We start from the raw sequence: 21,117 nt of genomic DNA, 5'->3' as shown, positions 1-21,117 counted from the left end.
TAGCAAATGGTAACACTGTTGTGCTACAGAACTGAAAAGTGTTGTTAGTAGCACATCAGATAATATGCTTGATTTTTGATGCAGAAGGCTATGAGTTCTACTCCCACAGCATGAAGATGGATTGCTGACACCATGTTGTACTTTAAAGGGAGTGAGGTGCTGCAGTCTTGAGTATGGCCTCCTTTGCATGGGATACATAGGAAGTATGAACCTGTTATCAGTTTCCCATCCATTCCCTAGTGCAGTATTACTAGCTTAACATTTTTTTAATGTAACATAGGAAATTTATTCTTCCAGGACAGCAGACACTGAATTTGTAGATGAAACATTGAAGTATAAATTTGTTTGTTAGCAGCAACCTCTTTATTAGTTACAGATCTCTTTAATGTGAAATTATTCGGATGACTTTTACTTCTACAGAGATTGTGCATATTGACTTCTATTGGTGGATTACAGTGACAGAAGCCCGTGTGACTTTTTATGGCTGAAATATTCTGAAATGGAAAAAAAGAAATATTCTGAATTGGGTAGTTTTGTCATTATTGGTTCATACATTTTGTCTCATTGCTTCAAGTGGTGCTGCATTATATAAGGAATATAATTTAATACAATCAAGAAGGTGAATCAAAGGACTCATGCATGTTTGCATGGTCCTAAATGTGTGCAAGAGGCCTATGATTTGAAAACAGTCCAAAGGTAAACTTTATCTGCCACTGGCTAGATGCATTTTCTTTGAACGTGGATTTCAATGTCATTTCAATGAAAGTGAGTTTCAAGGGCAGAAAAGTTTTAATGCTAAGTCTGTTTTCATTGTGAGACTGTATTGCTTTGTTTAGAAAACATCTGTCAGTGTTTAGCTATAAAATTTGAAATAAAAGTTTAAAACTAATTCCAAATATCTGCAATCATTGTGGCAGTAAAGCAAAAAGCAGTATGCACACTGAGAGGTGCGAACAGAGTTTATGGTAAATGGGGAGAAATAGCCAAGTAATGGGACACTGGAATGGCTGTGGGGAGGGGAAGCTGTGTATGGGGAGGTGAGGTGGCTGTGTAATGGGGGGCCCCAATCCATTACCCTGCCTAGGACCACATTTGACCATGATCTGGCTGTGTGTGTGTTTATGTGCATGTCTGTTTATGTATTTTCAGTATCATGATGTGCAATGTTGATAAAATATGTGTGATACAGTACTGAATTACATACAAAAAATCATTGATCCTTGCAGTACTATCACAAACAAGTACAGGACAGATTGCTGTTTTATTGTCCGTAAGTGCCATTACGGAAGAAAAGAATGAGGTTTCATATGGCTGATGAATCTTAGCTCGTTTTAGCATCTGTTTTAATAAAGCTTACACTTTTTTGCAAACTTGAACAAGAATGTATCTTGTTGGATGAGATTATCTCAAGAAAGTACATGTGATAGTAACCAGGGAAGCTGTGGATTCTGTTCACAGTTGAATTCATAATGGCATGAGTAAGGGAGCAAGGAAGTAATTATTGTGAGGACTTCAAATAATATTGAGCTCAGAATATGAAAAGGGATTGAAATGAATATCTGATTTCACTAAAAAGTGTGAGTGTGTGTGTGTGTAGCCACACACACACACACACACACACACACACACACACACACACACACACACACACACACACACACACACACACACACAAAGATGCACACACACACATATATATATATATATATATATATATATATATATATATATATATATTTTTTTCACACTAAAAACAACAGAGGGCACAGATACTCCATTCATTCACAGAAGGAACTAAACCAGAGGCAGCAATATATTTGAAACAGCTGGTTCTCTTCAAATTATGACACAAGCAACAGTAAGTAGTACCCTGTCTTCTCAAGTTCTTTAACATATCCGATTTGCCAAGATTAAATTTTTAGATTAGATGTTGTCTGAGCATCAAATATGACAACAGTGCAAAGAAAGCAAACTATGGCAATTAAAAAAATAATTCAACTCTTGTAGTCAAGGAAAATGACTGAATTGCTTCACTGGAAAAATATTGTGCAGCTAGACTCCAGTAATGTACAGGACGTAAAGATTCTAAGATTTTCTACAAGAAATGTCATACAAATCAAATATATTTCTTTGACTGGCTGATCTTAGTTGTACATCAGGTAGAATTTGTAGTTACAGCCAGTCTAGGTTTTAGCAAATATTTTTAGATCCCACCCCCACCTTTGAGTGATGCTGCCTAATTGCTCCACTACCTGCTCCAAATTCTATCCAGGTGTAGGAGCTGGGCATCTCTTGGTTTAATAAGAGCCTTATTACCCAACTGTTTCTGCCAGGAAGCATACTGGCCTATCCATTCTCCTTGAAGTGAGTGTCAGGTGGTAGGGAGGATGTAAGGTTGCTAGTTCTCTGATGAAACTACCCCTAAGTTGCCTGCAAACTTGCAATGGCTGCCTGTTTTGAGGAAGTAGGAGTGTATAATAATACACAAAACTCCTATTCCCTGACTCAGCAGAGAAGTTCTTGCCTGATACAGCATGAGCCAATACGGCCACTGCAGGTAGTTGGCTCACCTAGCCACTTTTAGGTATCACCAGTCTCTTATGGATGAGTAAGATTATGTCAGACACCCAAGTTCATCCTCCCAACACCCAGTCCCTCAGATGCCCATGCCATTAATCAACACTGGTCATCTGGGTCTCAGCCAAAGCTTCATTCATATATACCAAAGGACCATGCAGTAAAGTAAATAATTTGAAATTGTCCACAAATAAAGAGATTAAAAGAGACATGAGTCAAACCTGGATTGGGACACAAAGTAGTCCCTCATGGCATACAATCAACACCAAATGATTTTTACTAAGAAGAAAAATATTTATTTCAGAGGTACCACACAGTTGTTTATTTGGACTGGATTTTTTAAATAATTATTAATAGGTGACAGTGAGACAAAAACAAAAATAAATGCATTTGTTTACATTTGCTTGAGGACAACAAAAGGATCTACAACCTTTTACAATAGGAAGCACCATGCAAAGTGCCTGCAGACAAATGTAGCAACAGGTTACACTTAATCTAATTATTGAAAAACAATGTATATTTTATGGAGTATGATAGTAGCTGTGAGATTCAACAGGAGAGAGATAATGGAGTAGTGTGCCAGTTGGATTAAAGGTGGGAAATGAATAAGAGAAGACTGCAGAAAGTGACACCTAGCTGTTGGAATGCAAAAGGAGCAATGTTAGCAATAGAAAACAAATTATTCTGTCCCTGAACATTTAGAGGAGGAGCTCTCCATGTGGAGTCCTCTGTGTGGTTTTACATTACCCACTTTTGCAGATATATGAAAGGTGAAGGCTATCTGGAAGACGGCAAATTAAATACTGTAATGTCTGTTCAAGTAGCTATATGAAGATAGATGCTTGGAATATAATACATGTATTTTCAAGGAGAAAACTGAAAGTGAGGAAAAAACATTTAAAGCACTTTAAGGGAAGTAACCAATGTTTAGAAAGGCAGAATGTTTTAGAATATAAGTTATGGATTATAAGAATGATTATTATACTGAATCTATGATTTCCAATCCACTGATTTCCACGCAAAAGCACATAAGCTGTGTCTCTGCTTACAGAAAGAAAAGAGACTTGTACAGGACAACTGAAGAAGTAGAAATTCTCCATGTCAGAAAACTGAAAGTCTCCTATAGTCATCACATAACTGGTTCTCCCTTATTTCAAAACATAACTATCTGTGCTTGGTCTGTTTCCCATTTGAACAGTTGCTCAGTACTGCCGAAGTTACCTGATAATCCTTTACTTTCATTTTTATGGAAGGGGCAGCTTCACATGTAAGGACTTAAAATGGACATTTTATTTATCTCTTTAAAAATTATCAATTTGCTGTAATGTCATCGATATAATATATATATTAACTTTACAGTCAGACAGCAACAACCAAATTACATACCCCTTATGTGTTCCAGCTGACCGACAGTTAAGCAGAACAAGAAGTGACTTCTTACTTATCCCTTTAGTAAAAGTATTTTAGCTATAAAAATATATTTTTGCATACAAGATACAGTGAAGGCAGTTACAAAGCCTTTTTGAGAGAGGGCTCTGCTGAGACCAGTGCATCTTAACAGTCCACTTTGCCATCTGTTTTTGTTCTTTAGCTGGACAAAAGAACTTCCACTTGCCCAAGGTATATAGTTTAACGGCCAAAATGCATGCTAATAATGCAGTAGCACAATCAGTTGTGTTTATTACAAGATAATGTTTCCACGTTTGTAAGAATGTCTTATTTTAGTATTGTATTTCATCTTGGCTTCTCTTGCTCCTCATACTGCAGCTCCAGGGATGCCTGCATTGTTTATCACACCCTTTCTGTCACATGAAAAGTATGAACTCTTCCTTTTTCAGAATTTTCCTTTCTGCTGCTAATTCAAAGCCACTTTGGACACCTCACGGCTGTTATGGTTATGACTGATATGATACAAACCATTGAGAAAATCATCTGCCTTGTTTTCAATGGATGCACCCCAATAACTGAAATATTTTCTCAAAATATCCATATACTCTTTATGACCATTTTACACGATCCCTTTAACTTCTGAAGATAAAACACAGCTGCTTACCTCTTCATTACCTTCATAGAATTTAAAAGGCTGTTTCATAAAGTGTTACTTTTTATTCATAAAACTTAATTTTTACTGTAAGTCAGTTATAGCACATAAAGTTGGGAAGTCCTATGAAAATTACTTCCTCGACTTTTCCTAATCAACATCAATGTGTAGGATTTTAGTACATAAAGTAGGATCATTTGTTCGCAGTAGTTTCCATCCTCCCATTTCACTTACGTGCTTGTTCCTATCTTATTAACTTTGGGGCATGCCAATCAAAAATATTTAGTTAGTATTTCTGTTATATTACATGGATGAAACACATTTAGGTTGTATGACAGCGGAATAAATGCTGAAAAGCAACAAAACGTGCAAGGCTGCATTTGTCAAATAAAGCAATTTATTAACATTTGTAACAAACTTAAGAGTCTGTTTATATAGGTCATCTTAAAACCTGATCCATAGTTTTAAACCAGTTTATTTCAACTCCAAGATCATTGTAACGTTTCTGTCTACCACTACGCTACTTGAAAAAAATGAGAGACTTGTTAAGTCGTTTTGCAGGGTGGGGGCCCACTACACCCCCACTCTATTGTAACTCTGTTTCTAGATGTAAAAGAGATCAGTGAATGTGGGTGATGGGTGGGCAATAACTTCCTTACCCCATACTTCAGCAGTGCCACAGTTAACACTAAGAATATGTTTGATGAGTTAGGAAATTATGTCATTATGACAAACTCACACGTATAAAGCTATATTACCCTCATTCTATTTGACAATAAAATGTTCAAATACCACCCAGGATGTGATTTCACCTACTGAAAAATCACACTGACTTTTTAGAATGGAAAATAATGTTATTAGTGCTAATAATCACTACATTTTGTGATGGACTTAAGAAATGCCAGCCAATACTTTGATGGGATGGTCTAAAGACATTTTTATATTGAATGTTGGGATCAAAATACAGAACACAGTCAAGTATAAAAATATATTCCCTAAAAGTGTTAGGCTGATAACAAGATTTTAATATTTGTGCTCCAAATTATCAGCATTATCATTTTCACAATTCTGCTGTACAAGCTATGTTGGAGTTACCATTGTATAAAAGGTATATTTTTTTGTTTGTTTGCATCTGACTGGAAACTGTTTTTAATGAAGAAGTATAAAAGGAGTTTTTCTATATAGAACCATGCAATCATTTTAGGATGGCTGTTCTTTTATTAAACACCTTTATTAAATCTACACATTTTAAACAATGACATAGGATGTGTTTTTTGAGACTACACATAGATAGCATTTTGAAGAACATTGTGCAGATATATTAAAGAATGCTGACATCATGGCAGTCTAATAAAAGAAATATATCAAACTACAGATGGGTCTACTTTAGAAGACTGAAAAACCAAAAGACTGAATCCCAAAAGACTGAAAATTCAAAATACTGAATACATTTTGGATGCTGGGGACAACCCCCCCCTGCACCTCTCATGGGGGGGCTGCCTCCCATACCCCCTGCTAACTATATATACCAACTCCAAAATCGCACAACTGTGGAGTAGGGGCAAATTTCATCATTCAGTATTTTGAATTTTCTGAAGTAGACCCATATATATATATATATATATATATATATATATATATATATATATATATAAAACCTGATATACTTGCACTTCAAACTAGTAGAAAAAGAATAAGAATATAAAGCAACTTGGCCATGTAGGTCTACTAGTGGAGATTATCAATAAAGGATTACTTATCTGAAACTGATTGCATTTAATATAAAATTTTTAGCTATCAATTTATGTTAGAATGACTACCATAAAACTATAAGGCCAAAAGAGAAGTTAAGAATATTGACATGTATTCTTATTTCAATTAAAAAAAACTGGTAATCTATTCAAAGCAGCACAGCCGTGATTTACTTCATTACTATAAAAAGGTCAGCATTGTATATCAAGAATCTTTCTTCTGCATTTCAGATGTGTTGCTTAGAACGTCTCTTTCTATGCAGTAACATCTTCTACCTCAATCATTTCCAACTCTCTTCTGAAATGTACATTTTCAAGGGGAAAAAAATCATACTATTTCATTGTTTTTGTGATCTGCTCAGTGTCACACAATAGGCAAATGGAGCCTAAGGGAATCAAACCCTGGACAAGAGAAAGCAGTACATTAACAGCTCATACCCTTAATACTCTGTACTAACTGCTTTGGTTAGTCATTCGAAATTATTCTTGTCACTTAGACATATGTTTGTCTGCTAATGGGAAAGGAGGGGCTTCTGCAAAAATTAATTTCAAACCAACACTAAAATGACAACCTGGGCAGTAAGGCATAGATGCAGGGGAGACTGATTCACTTGATGCTGGCATACATTCGTCTCTGTTTCTACCCTACTTGCTGACATTCATGAACCTAAACAGCTGAATAACATTCTTTTAGATTTCTTCTGGACTATCATGAGAGGTCTTTTTGAAGAAGGAGATAACTTGCTGATAAAGCAATTGGTTTATCAAGCGTTATTCTCTGCTATTCTTACCTATGGCCATAAGCAGGGCCTAGTAATGGAAAGAAAGAAATCATGGGCACAGGTACAAGAAATAAGGCTCCACCGTAAGGTTGTTAGACTTAGTCTTCATGACAAAATGAGGAGCATAGTGATCTGGGACAGCACCAAAGTACTGCAGCTAACAGAGAGAGGGAGTGTACATGGACAACACCAAAGTACTGCAGCTAACAGACAGAGGGAGTGTACATGGGCAACACCAAAGTACTGCAGCTAACAGACAGAGGGAGTGTACATGGGCAACACCAAAGTACTGCAGCTAACAGACAGAGGGAGTGTACATGGACAACACCAAAGTACTGCAGCTAACAGACAGAGGGAGTGTACATGGGCAACACCAAAGTACTGTAGCTAACAGACAGAGGGAGTGTACATGGTTCAGCTGTTTTAGAAAGATGCTTCCCTTCATGACCCTGCTGAAGTTGTTCTGGATCTGGTTACTGGAAGTAAATTTTCTGGAAACCAGGACATTTGAGAGAGATTAGATTTCTCAGATGGCCTCAGGAACAATTTGAAATCTTCTTTCATGAGAAATCAATGTTTGGGAAAGGAAATTTTGGCCTACCTTACTAAATATGTCACATCATGACTTGCATAACTAATAGCAAAAGAATAAAGTAAATTAAAGTGATTTGATTTCTGTACTTTCTCAGCACTGTAATTGCTACACTTAAAGTTTAGTATGAGAATGAGTTAACATATTACACTAAAAGCAATGTTTGAGCAGGATTATAAAAAAATCAATATTATCAAGTTCACTGCTGTTATTCCTGCCATTATTAACTTCATACAGACTCGCCTTATTCTAGGAATAATAGTCTTAGTTTTCCTTTTTCTTCATAGGTTCATAGGTTGGTACTAGGCTATCAGCCCTAGGGCCTATACAAGCCTAGCCATAGCAATTCTCTGGCTATTTCTTCCCACAATATTTACTTCCCTGGACCCCTGTCTAGCAGGGCAACTGACATGATTCCTGGGATGAATTTCCTTTCTCCCATCCAATTGTCAATGTTCCTTTTGAAGAGGGCCAAAGAGGTGCTCTACTTGACATTTATGGGCAGTCTATTCTAGAGTCTGGGGAGTCTCTAGGTTAGGAACCTATCCCTCCAGCATGTTTTGTTTATTATGATGACAAGGTTTGGATCACTGGAGCGTGTGTCTCTCAGGGATTGGGATTTCTTTAAGTGTAGTATGTCCAACAGCTCTGGGTTTGACATGGCCTTGTATGTTAAGCAGAGATCGCCTCTGAGTAGACGATATGCGACAAAGTATAGCTGGAGTTTTTTAAGGCGGCTAGCATAGGGCATCTGCTTTTTAGTGATGAGGTGTGCCACAGAGAAGGATTTTCTGACTGTAGTGGTGATGTGGTTATCGAAGGTGAGACCATTGTCCACCTGTGTCCCTAAGTCTCTTATCACACTTTCAGTGTTTAATGTACTGCCACATATGTGATAATTCATGGGCACATGTTTTTTCCCAAAGGGGATAACTATACATTTCTTGGAATTGAGCTTGAGCACATGGCTCTGGCACCAAGCATCTGTTTCTGTAAGGCCCTTTTGTAGAATATCCACATTATTTGGTGATTTAATAATGGCTCCCAGTTTGCAGTCATCTGCTAACGTTGTTAGCCAGAGTCCCTTAGTGTTATTCAGATGATATATTAGCAGAACAACATATTACGAAGAGATATATTTCTTACTTGCTGTCATTCTGCGAAGGGGTATATTTTATACTTGCTGTCATTCTGCTGAGGCCTTTCCCATTGCTTTTTTTTAAAAACACCTTTTTAAAATTCACAGCATTTAAACAACAATATAAGCACACATACAGTTAAAGAAAAGAAAAAAATACCATACACTTTTCATAATTTTCATGCATTATTTATACATATATATTTTTTCTTTTTTAACAATTATCATTCACTCCACCGTTACATAAATTGTAAAAATCCTGCTGTACCTTAAATTTTACTCCTCCTTATTCTGCACGCACTGTTCCCACAAATGTTCTTTATTTCTAAGTAATTTGCCCATTCACTTTTCTAAATTTCCCCTCCTCCAGCTGTTTTATCTCCTTTAAGAATGCAATACTTCAGTTACAGTTGATTTAGATTTTGATTTCCATTTTCTAGTCATTGCTTTTTTGGCAGTCAATAGCATAACATTTAGCAAGACCTTACTATGTCTAGGCAATTCATATCCTATATCCCAGCCTAAAATAATCATTTCCTTAGTCATTTGTTCTCCCTCACCATTTCTGACAAGGTACTCTACAAGTTTTTTTTATTTTAAATTTACCAACTTGTTTAATTCCCAAATGTTCCCAATTATTCCTCTTTCCCATCACACCTCCAGCAACTGATTATCTACCTGAGGAAAATTTCACTTGTCTGCTTCAGATATAAATACTTACACAATCACTTTTGTGCAAAATTGCTAAATGTTCTGGAGTTTGTTGCACACTTGTGAACCATGCAGGTACCATCCCGCTCCTGCTTTGTATATTACCTTTCTGTACCAGATTCCTAATCTTTTCTATCCTCTCCTATTTGATTATTTTTATCATGCAGTATTTTATATACCCAAATACTGACCCCCTTTTTAAACATCAGCTTCTGTTCTAGACAACTAAAAACCCAACCGCAGCTGGTATTTCATCTAACATTTCACTTAGCACTCCCCTATCCCTTTCTCTTTGCCTGTACTCTGCTATCATTTCCTCTTAGGGAAGACCATGTCTAACCTTTCGTGCAAAGTTCCAAGCTTCCACTTGGCTTCATCCAATTCTATTACGTTTCCGTAGCTATTTTCTCCTAATACCCATGTTCCTTTGCAAATTTTCTGCAACAAGTCCCATCTCCCTCTTACCTATTTTCTATGCCCCAACTTGAAGTCATCACTTTTAGCAAAATCTGTTTCCACATTTCTCATATTGGTGTAGTTCTTAGAATACGTTCTGCTACTTTATAAATATAATATTCTGTATGGTTGATTTTATTCTCTTAAATGACTACATACATATGTATTAAAGTTATATGCAGCTAAATTTTGATGTTTATATCTCTGACTTAAACACTTGTTTGATTTTAGCAACAATTTAAGATCTATATTTAATGCCTTGTGTTTTATTTCTCATTTGTTTAACTGCTTCTCTATGACATTTAAAAAATCGTATGGTTATTTGGTTTCTCTCCATATATATGCAGCAAAATATGCATTTAGTTATGATAAAGTCTGGTTTATTAAACAAAAGTACTTTACTATTAAAAATTATTATTTTTTTTTTGTAACCAGTTTTGATTTTGCTACGCTGTTTCAATGTGCTTTTTTTTTGGGGGGGGGGTACAAATCATTCATGCCTCTCATCCTTCACTGATTTTGCAGAATGTCCCTGATTTTGCCTCATATTCTACTATGTCCCTAGTAAATGCCTGAGTTTCTAGTAAATTACTGAGGATTACAGGAAATTAAAACCATACAATATAGTTTTATATTTCTTATTGTCAAAAGATTCTTGCCATATTTCCTATTAAAGTGGGTTAGAGTCGTATTCAAAAATTGTTTGCATGTTTTATTGAACATCATGTTAGTAAGGTAGAAGATTTTAAAGCTTCAGTTTTAAAAGTGTTCATCTGAATGTCAGATATGGGGGTACTATGAAAAGTTTTTCATTTATAAGGAAAATATCTGTAGTCATAGGTTTAATGCTTTACTTCCATTAGGACTGAATCATGCATTTAATTAGACGTTTTATTTAAATATTAATTGATGACAATTTCTTTTTTTTAATATTTTTAGCATTTTCTGTGTTGGCTTTTATTCTTTGTTGAAGCTTTTGCTGAGGTACCAAGTGAATACACTTTTGATGTGTGAAAACCTGTAGTTTTTCTTAACCTATCAGTACATCCATTAGGCAAACAAGTGAATGAACAAATAAATACACTCTATCACTTATGCTGTTATAATTATTACAGTGATTTGTTACAGCTTACATTAGCATGTAATAAATGTGTAAAATGAGTGAAAGTCAAAATATTAAAATGCAGGTTATAGGAAAACAGTTATATATTTTGACAGATTTCATCTGTTTTCAATAGATGTTAACTCATTATATTAGTCCAGTGGTGGGGTTTGTATTGGATATAGCACTACATTGCAATGCAAGTAATTAAAGCTGGAAGAAAAGTTTGTTCTTTCCTGAACATGTGTGATTTTTATGATTTGTTCTTATTACACTTAGAATATTCTCTTTCAGATGCTCCTTTAAATTATGAAATATGGTGAACTCTAATTGATAGATGTCCTCCAGCATTTTATCTACCGTGTACCTTAGAATAAAATGTAGCCTTGATCTGCATGAATACATACTCTCATTAAATGCACAGTGCACTGCTACCATTGATGGCACAGTGACAATATTACATACTTTCTGTCCACAAAGTGGCTACATATACATTTATGTTTAATAATATTCTGAGGTGTTTATGGGTTGTTTTTAACTGTATAGTTTATTATTACTTTACGTATCGAAGGTGAAGTTTAAATGTACATGGAAAAGTAGATTATAATCACAATTTTAGATAAAAGAACAGGATAAAGGTATTTGACACTTTTATGTGGCAACACAGACTCTTAGAAAAGAAAATTTCAAAAACTAAGAGTATGTTTTTATATCCCTGACAGTCCATTACAAAGTACATCTGCTCCTGATGTCAATGCAAAAAAAAAAAAAACTAGTTATTGGTTATTCTAGATATTTATAGCACTTTTATTGTCTGCTGCATACTTTATTATTGCATTTTATAGCTACTGGCTCACTACCTGTAGTGTTTTCTGCCTGAAAAGTTTCCATATTTAAGACTGTATTTCTGGGCCTAGTTGTTTGTTAGAGGCTGTGTTCTCAGCTTATTTTCAAGGCCATCTTAGTTAGCAAAAACCATCCCCCACTACAGTGAGAGTGTAGTGTTTGTGGTCATTGCTGGTTGAGGTTGCCAGGTCTACAGCTTGGAGAAAGCATCTCATTGGTTCTTTTGAGATTTTTTTAAAGTTGTTTCAGATTTCAACTTTCTGTTACTTAAGAAGTTAACGAGTGTTTTCTGCCATTCCACACAGAGCTATTGGAGAAGAAGCACAGACTGAAACTCTGATCTGTGATATATAACAATAAGTAGACTGTTTTTTGCTTATTTTTACTAGTTATTGGTTATTCTAGATATTTATAGCACTTTTATTGTCTGCTGCATACTTTATTACTGTATTTTATAGTTATTGGCTCACTGCCTGTAGTGTTTTCTGCCTGAAGTGATTTCTGTAGTGTGTTCTGACTAGAGAGATCCCCCCCTCTCTATTGGTATCTTGTCTTTATACCTGCTGGCCTTGCAGTTGCCCTCCCCTACTCTAAATTTGATCTTGGTCACTCCTCCCAGTCTAGTGTTATTAGCTCATTCTACCGAATACAGTGAGAGCATCTGAAAAAGCCAACCCACTTAGGTTCTTTCCTTCTGTTCCTCCTTTCTCCCTTTCTAAAAAAAAAATCGCTTCAAGCTCCTAGTGTTCTGACCGTGCTTCTCAAATATTTTGGAAATATAGAGTATATTTTAGTGCATTTATTAAAACTGTATTTGCCTTAATATTGCTACAACTCAACTGCTCTAGGTTGCACTGCATCTGAATTGTTTTAGTGTTGTTTTAGCTGCTTTTCTGTATATATAGACTTTTCTGTATATGTAGACTAGCTACTTATTCTACTGTATTACTGTCTCTTAAATAGTTTTTCAGTTATGCACTTGCCTTGCTTCATTTAAAACATTTTAAATTGCTAATTTTGTAGAGTTTTAATTGCATTTACTGTTTAGGGCTACACACTCAAGTGCATTAGCCTTTTCTGTGTTTATTTACTGTATTATTGCATTGTTTAGCCTGTTTTAAAGAAAAAAAAAAATACTATCTTGTTTGCTCATTTCCTGCCTTTCCTAGCTAGTATAGTCCAGCTCCCAGGCTTTGCTGGTTTCAGGACTTTATTTCTGTGTTGTACTCCCTATCTAACACTAGAGGAGTGGTTTCCAGCTCTGAAATTGTAATTTTATTAGCCATTTTGGGCTGATTTCTAGCCCTTTCAACTTTCTGGCTTAAAAACACGTGTGTTTGCATGTTTTTTGCATCGCGCAGCACCGCGGGGCTACGGTTAAAATATTCCAGGTGCCAGAAAGTCTGCTCTTCAAATTGTCCCTTAGAACTAGCTGGTTTCTTAGTAGTAGCATTAAAATCTGAACCCCTGTGACCAGCACTTGCTCTAGAACCTGCTGTAAAGCACTAGGAAGCCTTAAACTGATACAAGCACTCAACTCTCCTTGTCAATAAGAAGAAATTAATCGTAGGCCCTAAACAGCCTATAATTGCAAAGTACCTTGCAAAGGTATGGGAAAACATCTCTTGTACTTTACAAAAAAAGCACCTAAACAGGCATGTCTAAGGGTCAGCTTCCGGTGATTTCTCCTGTCCACCTGGTGAATCTGGGCATATTCGGGCAATGCAGCAACTGCCTCATGACAACCTCTCCTCCTACCAACCAACACTACAACCTGTGAGAGATGCACTTACATAGCCAAACTGGAAGAAAAGCTCTCTCCAGCCAAGATTGTGTTAGACAGTCAAGAGGAGAAGGTTAACACCTGCACTACATCTCACGCAACACATAGCTCTTCAAAACCCATACCATCAACACCCACACATAGCAACACTAAACCCACATATGTGGAGGCCCTTAACATTAACCTGCCCAAGTAACAAGGACCTCCAAAGCTGAAACACAAACAAACAAACACCATTCACAACCAAAGTGACACATAGCTCACAACACCAGTGTGCCACCCAACAACAGCTCCTAAGGTAAGAAAATGTACCCAACACTTTAGTCATAGGTAACTCTATAGTCAGGCACACTGATGTCCCACTCACCAGGCTGAACAAGGAGAAAATTATAGTCAGCTGCCTGTCAGGTGCCAGGATCCACCACATAAAGCACTCAAGTCATTCCACAAAAAGTACAAATAAGACTCTGTCATTGTCCATGTTGGAGTGAATGATTTGAGACATAACTCCCTGGACTACATGAAAAGAGACATGGAAGAGCTCTCGGATTATGTGGCCCAGGCAGGTATGACCCTAGCCCTGAGTAGCATCCTGCTTTCACCCAGAATGATACCACAGTATAAGGGCAAAATGATTGACTTCAACAACTGGCTAAGCTTCTGGTGTTATTCGAAGGGGATACAGTATCTGTCTGCCTGGGATGACATGATCGACAAACCACAATACTTTACCAGAGATGGTCTGCACCTGTCACCCCTGAGATTCAGGTTACTGGCTAAAGCTCTTGCCGCCCCTATAGTGCCTTTTTTAGGTAAGGTTGAAAGGACAAAACCACCACTGTAACAGATACAAGCATGCAAAATCTGAAGGTAATGCTACTCAATGCTAGAAGTCTAAACCTCAAAATGCAGTCTCTCGACGCACTCCTAAAAATGGAGAACATCGATATCTGTGCAGTAACCGAGACTTGGATCAAAGCTCCAGAGAGCACCCCTGCAATACAAGGCTACAACTCACACTTTTTGGCCACCAAACCATGACCGAAACACTAAAGGTGGAGGAGTGTCCATATTCACCAAGGATATTCACACCTACAGGCTAGTTGCCCAACACAATGCATCTGAAATTCTCCAGGTGCAACTACCACTAGGTAAGACTACAATCTAAATTGTAGCTTGCTACAGATCCCCCAAGATTCTCACTGCACCTTTCTAAACATACTGGAAAATATTAAAATACAACCAACACCCTAATACTGGGTGATTTCAACTACCCAGCCATTAACTGGGAAAACTACTTAGGTACCAATACCTTTTCCCATTGGCTCTTGGAAATCATAAGTTCCAATGCCCTGGATCAACTAATCCATTGTCCCACAAGGGGCTCCAATATCCTAGACCTGGTCATTACCAACATGGGAGATAGATGCTTCACACCAGTGGTCACACCCCTCATTGGTCAGGTCTGACCATAAGCTAATCACCTTTTACATCCACATCCCACCCCCACCCCCCAGTGAGGAAACCTCTGTAAAAAGCTTCTCCAAAGCCAACTTCATGCTACTCAAGTCAGAAGTGACAAACTTCATGACACCCATGCAGACGGGAACTGAAAGTTCGATTGATGAGTCCTACACTAAGGCACTGTCCGAGCACATCCACTCATGCATGAATCGTGCCATCCCAAAAAGAACCAAGATGCTCTCTTCCAAAGAAAGGAAGCCAATCTGGTGGTCCTCTTCCATAAACAAACTATACAACAGAAGGAAGAAACTGTTGCAGAAAAAAGGAAAATCCTAGGATGCAAAATAACTCCCTTACCAGCCTCAGTAAGAAGCGGAGATCCCTCATAAAATCCTCCAAAGCAAGTTGCGAAAATAAAATTGCTAAAAATTCAAAAGACAACCACAAGGCATTCTATAGTTATGCCAAGAATCTAAATGGCAATGCTCAGATCTGCTCTGAGCTACAACAGAATGGCATTAAATATACTGATCTCAAGAATATTGCCAATATCCTGGCAGATCGATTTAGTGCCAACTTCAATCCCCTTCTCACCCCCTAAAGGGCCCATCTCAATACCAAAAGATTGCCAAATTCCAGAAATCATGGCTACACAGGTAGAAACTACACTCTCCAAAGCTAAGAATACAGCATCCATGGGACCAGATGACATCCCGGGCTGTGTACTGCATGAACTACAAAATGAACTGGCACCTCACCTAAGTGTCATGTTTAATCATAGCCTCACCTTAGGCTTAGTGTCCACTGAATGGCGCACAGCTACAGTTATCCCACTCCACAAAGGGGGATCCACCTTGGATCCCGGGAACTACTGTCCCATCAGTCTGACAAGCTTGATCTGCAAGGGCATGGAATACATTATCATGCAACTTATAAACAAAGACATTGGCAACCTTCAAACACTGGACCCCACCCAGTTTGGGTTGACGAAGGGCCGATCTTGTCTTCTGAACCTGATTGACTTCTTCGAATCAATCTCCAGAGCTGTGTATGAGGGTAATGAGGTCCACACAGCCAATCTGGACCTCGCCAAGGCTTTTGACACCAACCCCACTCTGGAATCACAGATAAACTTACTAAGCTAGGCATAAATCCCTACGTTACTCGATGGGTTTCTAACTGGCTTACTGACAGAACCCAGACTGTAAAAGTAGCCAACTCCAAATCCAGCTCCAGATAAGTGACAAGTGGAGTACCTGAGGGTTCAGTCCTGGGACCGCTCTTGTTTAGCATCTACTTCTCTGAAGTAGAGGCCAACACTAAGGGACTCTGGCTAACAAAGTTTGTAGATTACTGCAAACTGGGAGCCATTACTGAATCCCCAAATGATGTGGATATTCTACAAAAGGGCCTTACAGAAACAGATGCTTGGTGCCAGAGCCATGGGCTCAAGCTTAATGCCAAGAAATGTATAGTTATCCCCTTTGGGAAAAAACATGTACCCATGAATTACCACATAGGTGGCAGTACACTAAACACCGAAAGTGTGATGAGAGACTTATGGACACAGGTGGACAGTGGCCTCACCTTCGATAACCACATCGCCACAACAGTCAGAAAATCCTTCTATGCAGCACACCTCATCACTAAGGGCTTTTCATCCAGAAAAAAAGGAGGTCATTGTCCCACTGTACTCATCCCTCATTAGACCCATTATAGAATACAATGCCCCATTTGGTATGTACCTCACAAGACATCTGCAACAGCTGGAAAGGCCACAGAAATACCTCACTAAAAGAATCACAGGCCTAAAGCAGATGCCCTATGCTGACCGTCTAAAAAAACTCCAGCTATACTCTAGATCATATCGTCTACTCAGAGGTGATCTCTACTTAACATACAAGGCCATGTCAAACCCTGAGCTGTTGGACATGCTCCACTTAAAGAAATCCCAATCCCTCAGAGCCACACGCTCCAGGGATCTAAACCTTGTCATCACAATGAACAAAACATGCTGGAGGGATAGGCTCCTGACCCAGAGACTCCCCATACTCTGGAAAAGACTGCCCATACATGTCAAGCAGAGCGCCTCCTTGGCACTCTTCAAAAGGAACCTTGACAATTGGATGGGAGATAGGAAATTCACCTCGGGGATCACGTCAGTTGCCCTGCTAGACAGGGATCCAGGGAAGTAAATATTGTGGGAAGAAATATCCAGGGAATTGTTATGGCTAGGCTTGTACAGGCCCTAGGGCCGATAGCCTAGTACCAACCTATGAACCTTGTGTTTACTATATAATGAAATGTGATGAGTGAGTCAAATGCAACAACACTATTGACACACATGCACAGACATTCACAGTGCATGATATACATTTGGGTAAATAAAATTCAGAATTCTATTCTACAGAATATCCTAAACTTTGTTGGTATGGTAGAAGAAGAGCTATTGATTATCATGACTTTACTTGGAATCGATAAATATAGACCGGAAAGGTGTAATTAACAGACTAAAAGAGCAATTACATCTAAATTAAGTTTTAATATCTCTGACTCTATTGAAATAAATAAACAGATAAATGTTTGCTGATGTTAGCTGATTCTGTAATCAGACGTTTTTGACTTAAATGTGTTGTATGTTATGTAAGCCATTCTACACCAATAGTTTACACAGTTAAAAGTCTTAGTGAGTTTGTTGTGTCTTACCTTTTGTCCCTGCAGGTCCAGGCGTCCCTGTTGGCCCTTGGCGTCCTGGAGTACCATCATCACCCTAAGAGAACATTACAAAACAGATTGAAATACTTGCTTCTATATAAGTACACGCAGTATTTATATTAAAAAAACAAGCAGATGAAAACTGAATTCATATCACCAAATTCGGTGTGTAACAGGAAGTAGGAGCAGCAGGATGAGAGCCAATGACACAAGAGGATACAATGGCAGCTGTAAAGTGAGGAAACCATTTTAATTTTTAACTGTTCTATTTAGGCATCTGAATTATAAAGTTTATAGGACTGGGAATAGACAGATGTCTCACTCTAATAGGCAGATGCTATACAAAACCTTCCTGACTTGGGAGATGGCTAGGTATAATTGATTGATCATTTATGGGAGAGGGTGTGAAATATAGCTTCTTTCAAAATTCATTGCCCATGCTAGACCATATCATCTTTGCAAAACAGTACACATACTTCATCCAGCAGTCAATATGGAGTGTAATGACCAACATGCACACCCAAGTGAATTATAATCACTTTCAAGATTAACACACTTCACAACAAAGAAAACAACTCTCAATCTACAGCATCCTCAGAGAGGGTTTATCGATTTCTTTCTTTTTTAATAAAAACAGTCATTTTCCTCTACTTGTGTTAGGAAAAAAATATTTTTCAGACTCCTACCTTCCTCTTACTGCCCACAAGGAAAAATCCTGAATGTGAACAGCATTCAAAACTAAAAATAAAAAACAAAACATTTTTTGTCCTTCCACCCCACCCTCCACTGCTTCTAAGTACTAAATCTGATGTACCACCATCATTGGCAAAGGGGAAATTCTTCCCCAGTATGCAGGCAGTGCAACCTTCTGAGGAAAAGCTTGGTAGTTGCACATTACTGGCTGCAGAAATGAATGATGATCACTATACAGTGTTTCACATGCAAAAGCCTTGCTCTTATCCATCAATTGACCAGAAGGTCAAGGCTGAATATGAACTTAAAACAGCCACTAAAACCAGAAATACTCAGTTTTTAACCATGTCAGGAATTTAAGAACTAGCACCCAACACACAACAGTTTTTATAAAATTAACTATGTAACATGTTTCACATTTAATTTGAGACCGTTGTTGTTAACATGGTCCACCCATGTGTGGTGCTAGTCCAAAATAATACTGCCCGCTGTCACCCCAATGAAATAGCTAACATCCTAGCTGATAAAATTAGTGCACATTTTACTCCATTCACAATTACAGCTATTCCACAAATTTCACAGCCTTCTCAAAAACTAAGAATACCTCAGCCATGGACCTGGATAACATACAGACATCCCTGATTATCAGACCCACTTAACATCTTTAATCTCAGCCTCTCCACTGGTTACATTCCTGTAGTCTCGAAAATATCCACTTTAATTCAATTACACAAGGGTGGCCCAACAACAGACCCTTGCAACTATAGACCTATTAGTCTCACTAGCCTCATATGCAAAGTTATGGAATGTATTATTACAGACCTCATTAATCTGGACATTGAATGTGTCTTCATCCTGGATCCTTATCAATCTCGCTTTGTTAAATGAAGGTGTTGCCTCTTTAACCTCATTAACTTATTTGAAAAAGTCACTGAAGCCGTGGATAGTAGTCATGCGGTGCATACAACATGCCTGGATCTAGCCAAGGCCTTTGACGTATTCCCAACAGGCATTATTCATAGACTTATAAATGCAACTATAAGTCCTTATGTTATACAGTGCATATTTAACTTTTTGCTTTACAGAACCCATGTGGTTAGACTTGCAGGTGCTACATCTGAAATCAAAAATGTTAACATTGGTATACCACAGGACTCAGTGTTGGTCCATCTCCTATGTAGAATCCATTTTTCTGAATTTCAGGCCAGCACTCCTGGTCTATGGTTATCTAAGTTTGCAGGTGCCTGTGAATTGGGTATCATTATTCTTTCTTCTCTTCACTCAAATTACAGCAATGTGGGTAGAATATGCTAACAATTGGTGCAGGGACAATGGTCTCAAATGAAATGTGAGAAAATATAGTGCAGTTAATTGTGGTAAACAAAACATTTTCCTATACCATCTAATTGACATGACACATACCTCCAGTTAGACACCATTATAATGGATCTATGCACTGTTATTGATAAAGTCATTATCTTTTGATGAACATGTTTCCACAGTAGGTTCATAGGTTCATACTAGGCTATCTGCCCTAGGGCATTTATAAGCCTAGCCAGAGTGTTTTTGGCTTTTGCCACCCATTTTAAATTAATTTTGCTATGCCCTTTTTTGAGGTTAGTATACTGTGTCTCTGTCTAACAGTGACACAGAAGTGATACCCGGGGTAAACCTATGATCTCACATCCACTCATCAAGATTCCTCTTGAAGAGGGTCAATGAGGGACTCTGCCTAACCTGGACTGGGATTTTATTCCAGAGTGAAGGGAGCCTCTGGGTTATGAATTTGTCCCTCCAGCATGTCCTATTTATTTCAGTGCTGAGGTTCAAGTCTCTCGAGCGCGTAGCTCGATGGCATTTGGATTTTCTGAGGTGCAGCATGTCCATTAATTCCAGGTTGGACATGGCTTTATACGTCAGGCACAGATCGCCTCTGAGCAGGTGGTATGCCACTGAGTAGAGCTGGAGTTTCTTTAGCCGGGCAGCATATGGCATCTGTTTGAGCCCTTTGATCCTCTTGGTGAGGTACTTTTGGGGTCTTTCCAGTTGCTGCAGGTGTCTGGTAAGGTACATCCCAAAAGGGGCATTGTACTCAATTATGGGCCTGATGAGGGATGAGTAATGAGGCACGATGACCTCCCCTGATCTAGATGTGAATCCCTTCATGATTAGGTGGGCTATATAAAATGTTTTTCTAACCACTTAGGTTCATAGGTTCATAGGTTCGTACTAGGCTATCTGCCCTAGGGCATTTATAAGCCCAGTCAGAGTTTGTGTGGCTTTCACCACCCCTTAGGATGAGAATACTACGCCCTTTTAGGGTTTAGTTTACTGTGCCTCTGTCTAGTAGTGACACAGAGATGACCCCCGGGGTAAACATACAATCTTCCATCCACTCGTCGAGATTTCTCTTGAATAGAGTTAGTGAGGGGCTCTGCCTAACATGGACTGGGATTCTGTTCCAGA

General features: G+C 38.1%; 1 protein-coding gene across 1 annotated transcript in view; it reads right to left on the bottom strand.

Annotated features, from left to right (window-relative positions):
- Positions 1-21,117, bottom strand: part of LOC122801189 (collagen alpha-4(IV) chain-like) — a 1,621,248-nt gene that overhangs the window by 284,570 nt on the left and 1,315,561 nt on the right. Inside the window, exon 35 of the mRNA XM_044070748.1 lies at positions 17,950-18,013. Within this exon, the coding sequence (XP_043926683.1) occupies positions 17,950-18,013 (64 nt within the window). The remainder of the gene's footprint in view (positions 1-17,949; positions 18,014-21,117) is intronic.

The sequence above is a fragment of the Protopterus annectens genome, chromosome 4.part1 (assembly GCF_019279795.1).
Source record: "Protopterus annectens isolate FY-2018-M chromosome 4.part1, PAN1.0, whole genome shotgun sequence".
In the NCBI taxonomy this organism is placed as follows: domain Eukaryota; kingdom Metazoa; phylum Chordata; order Ceratodontiformes; family Protopteridae; genus Protopterus; species Protopterus annectens.
The sequence above is the reverse complement of the archived record's forward strand: the minus strand, read 5'-3'. Positions and strand labels throughout refer to the sequence as shown.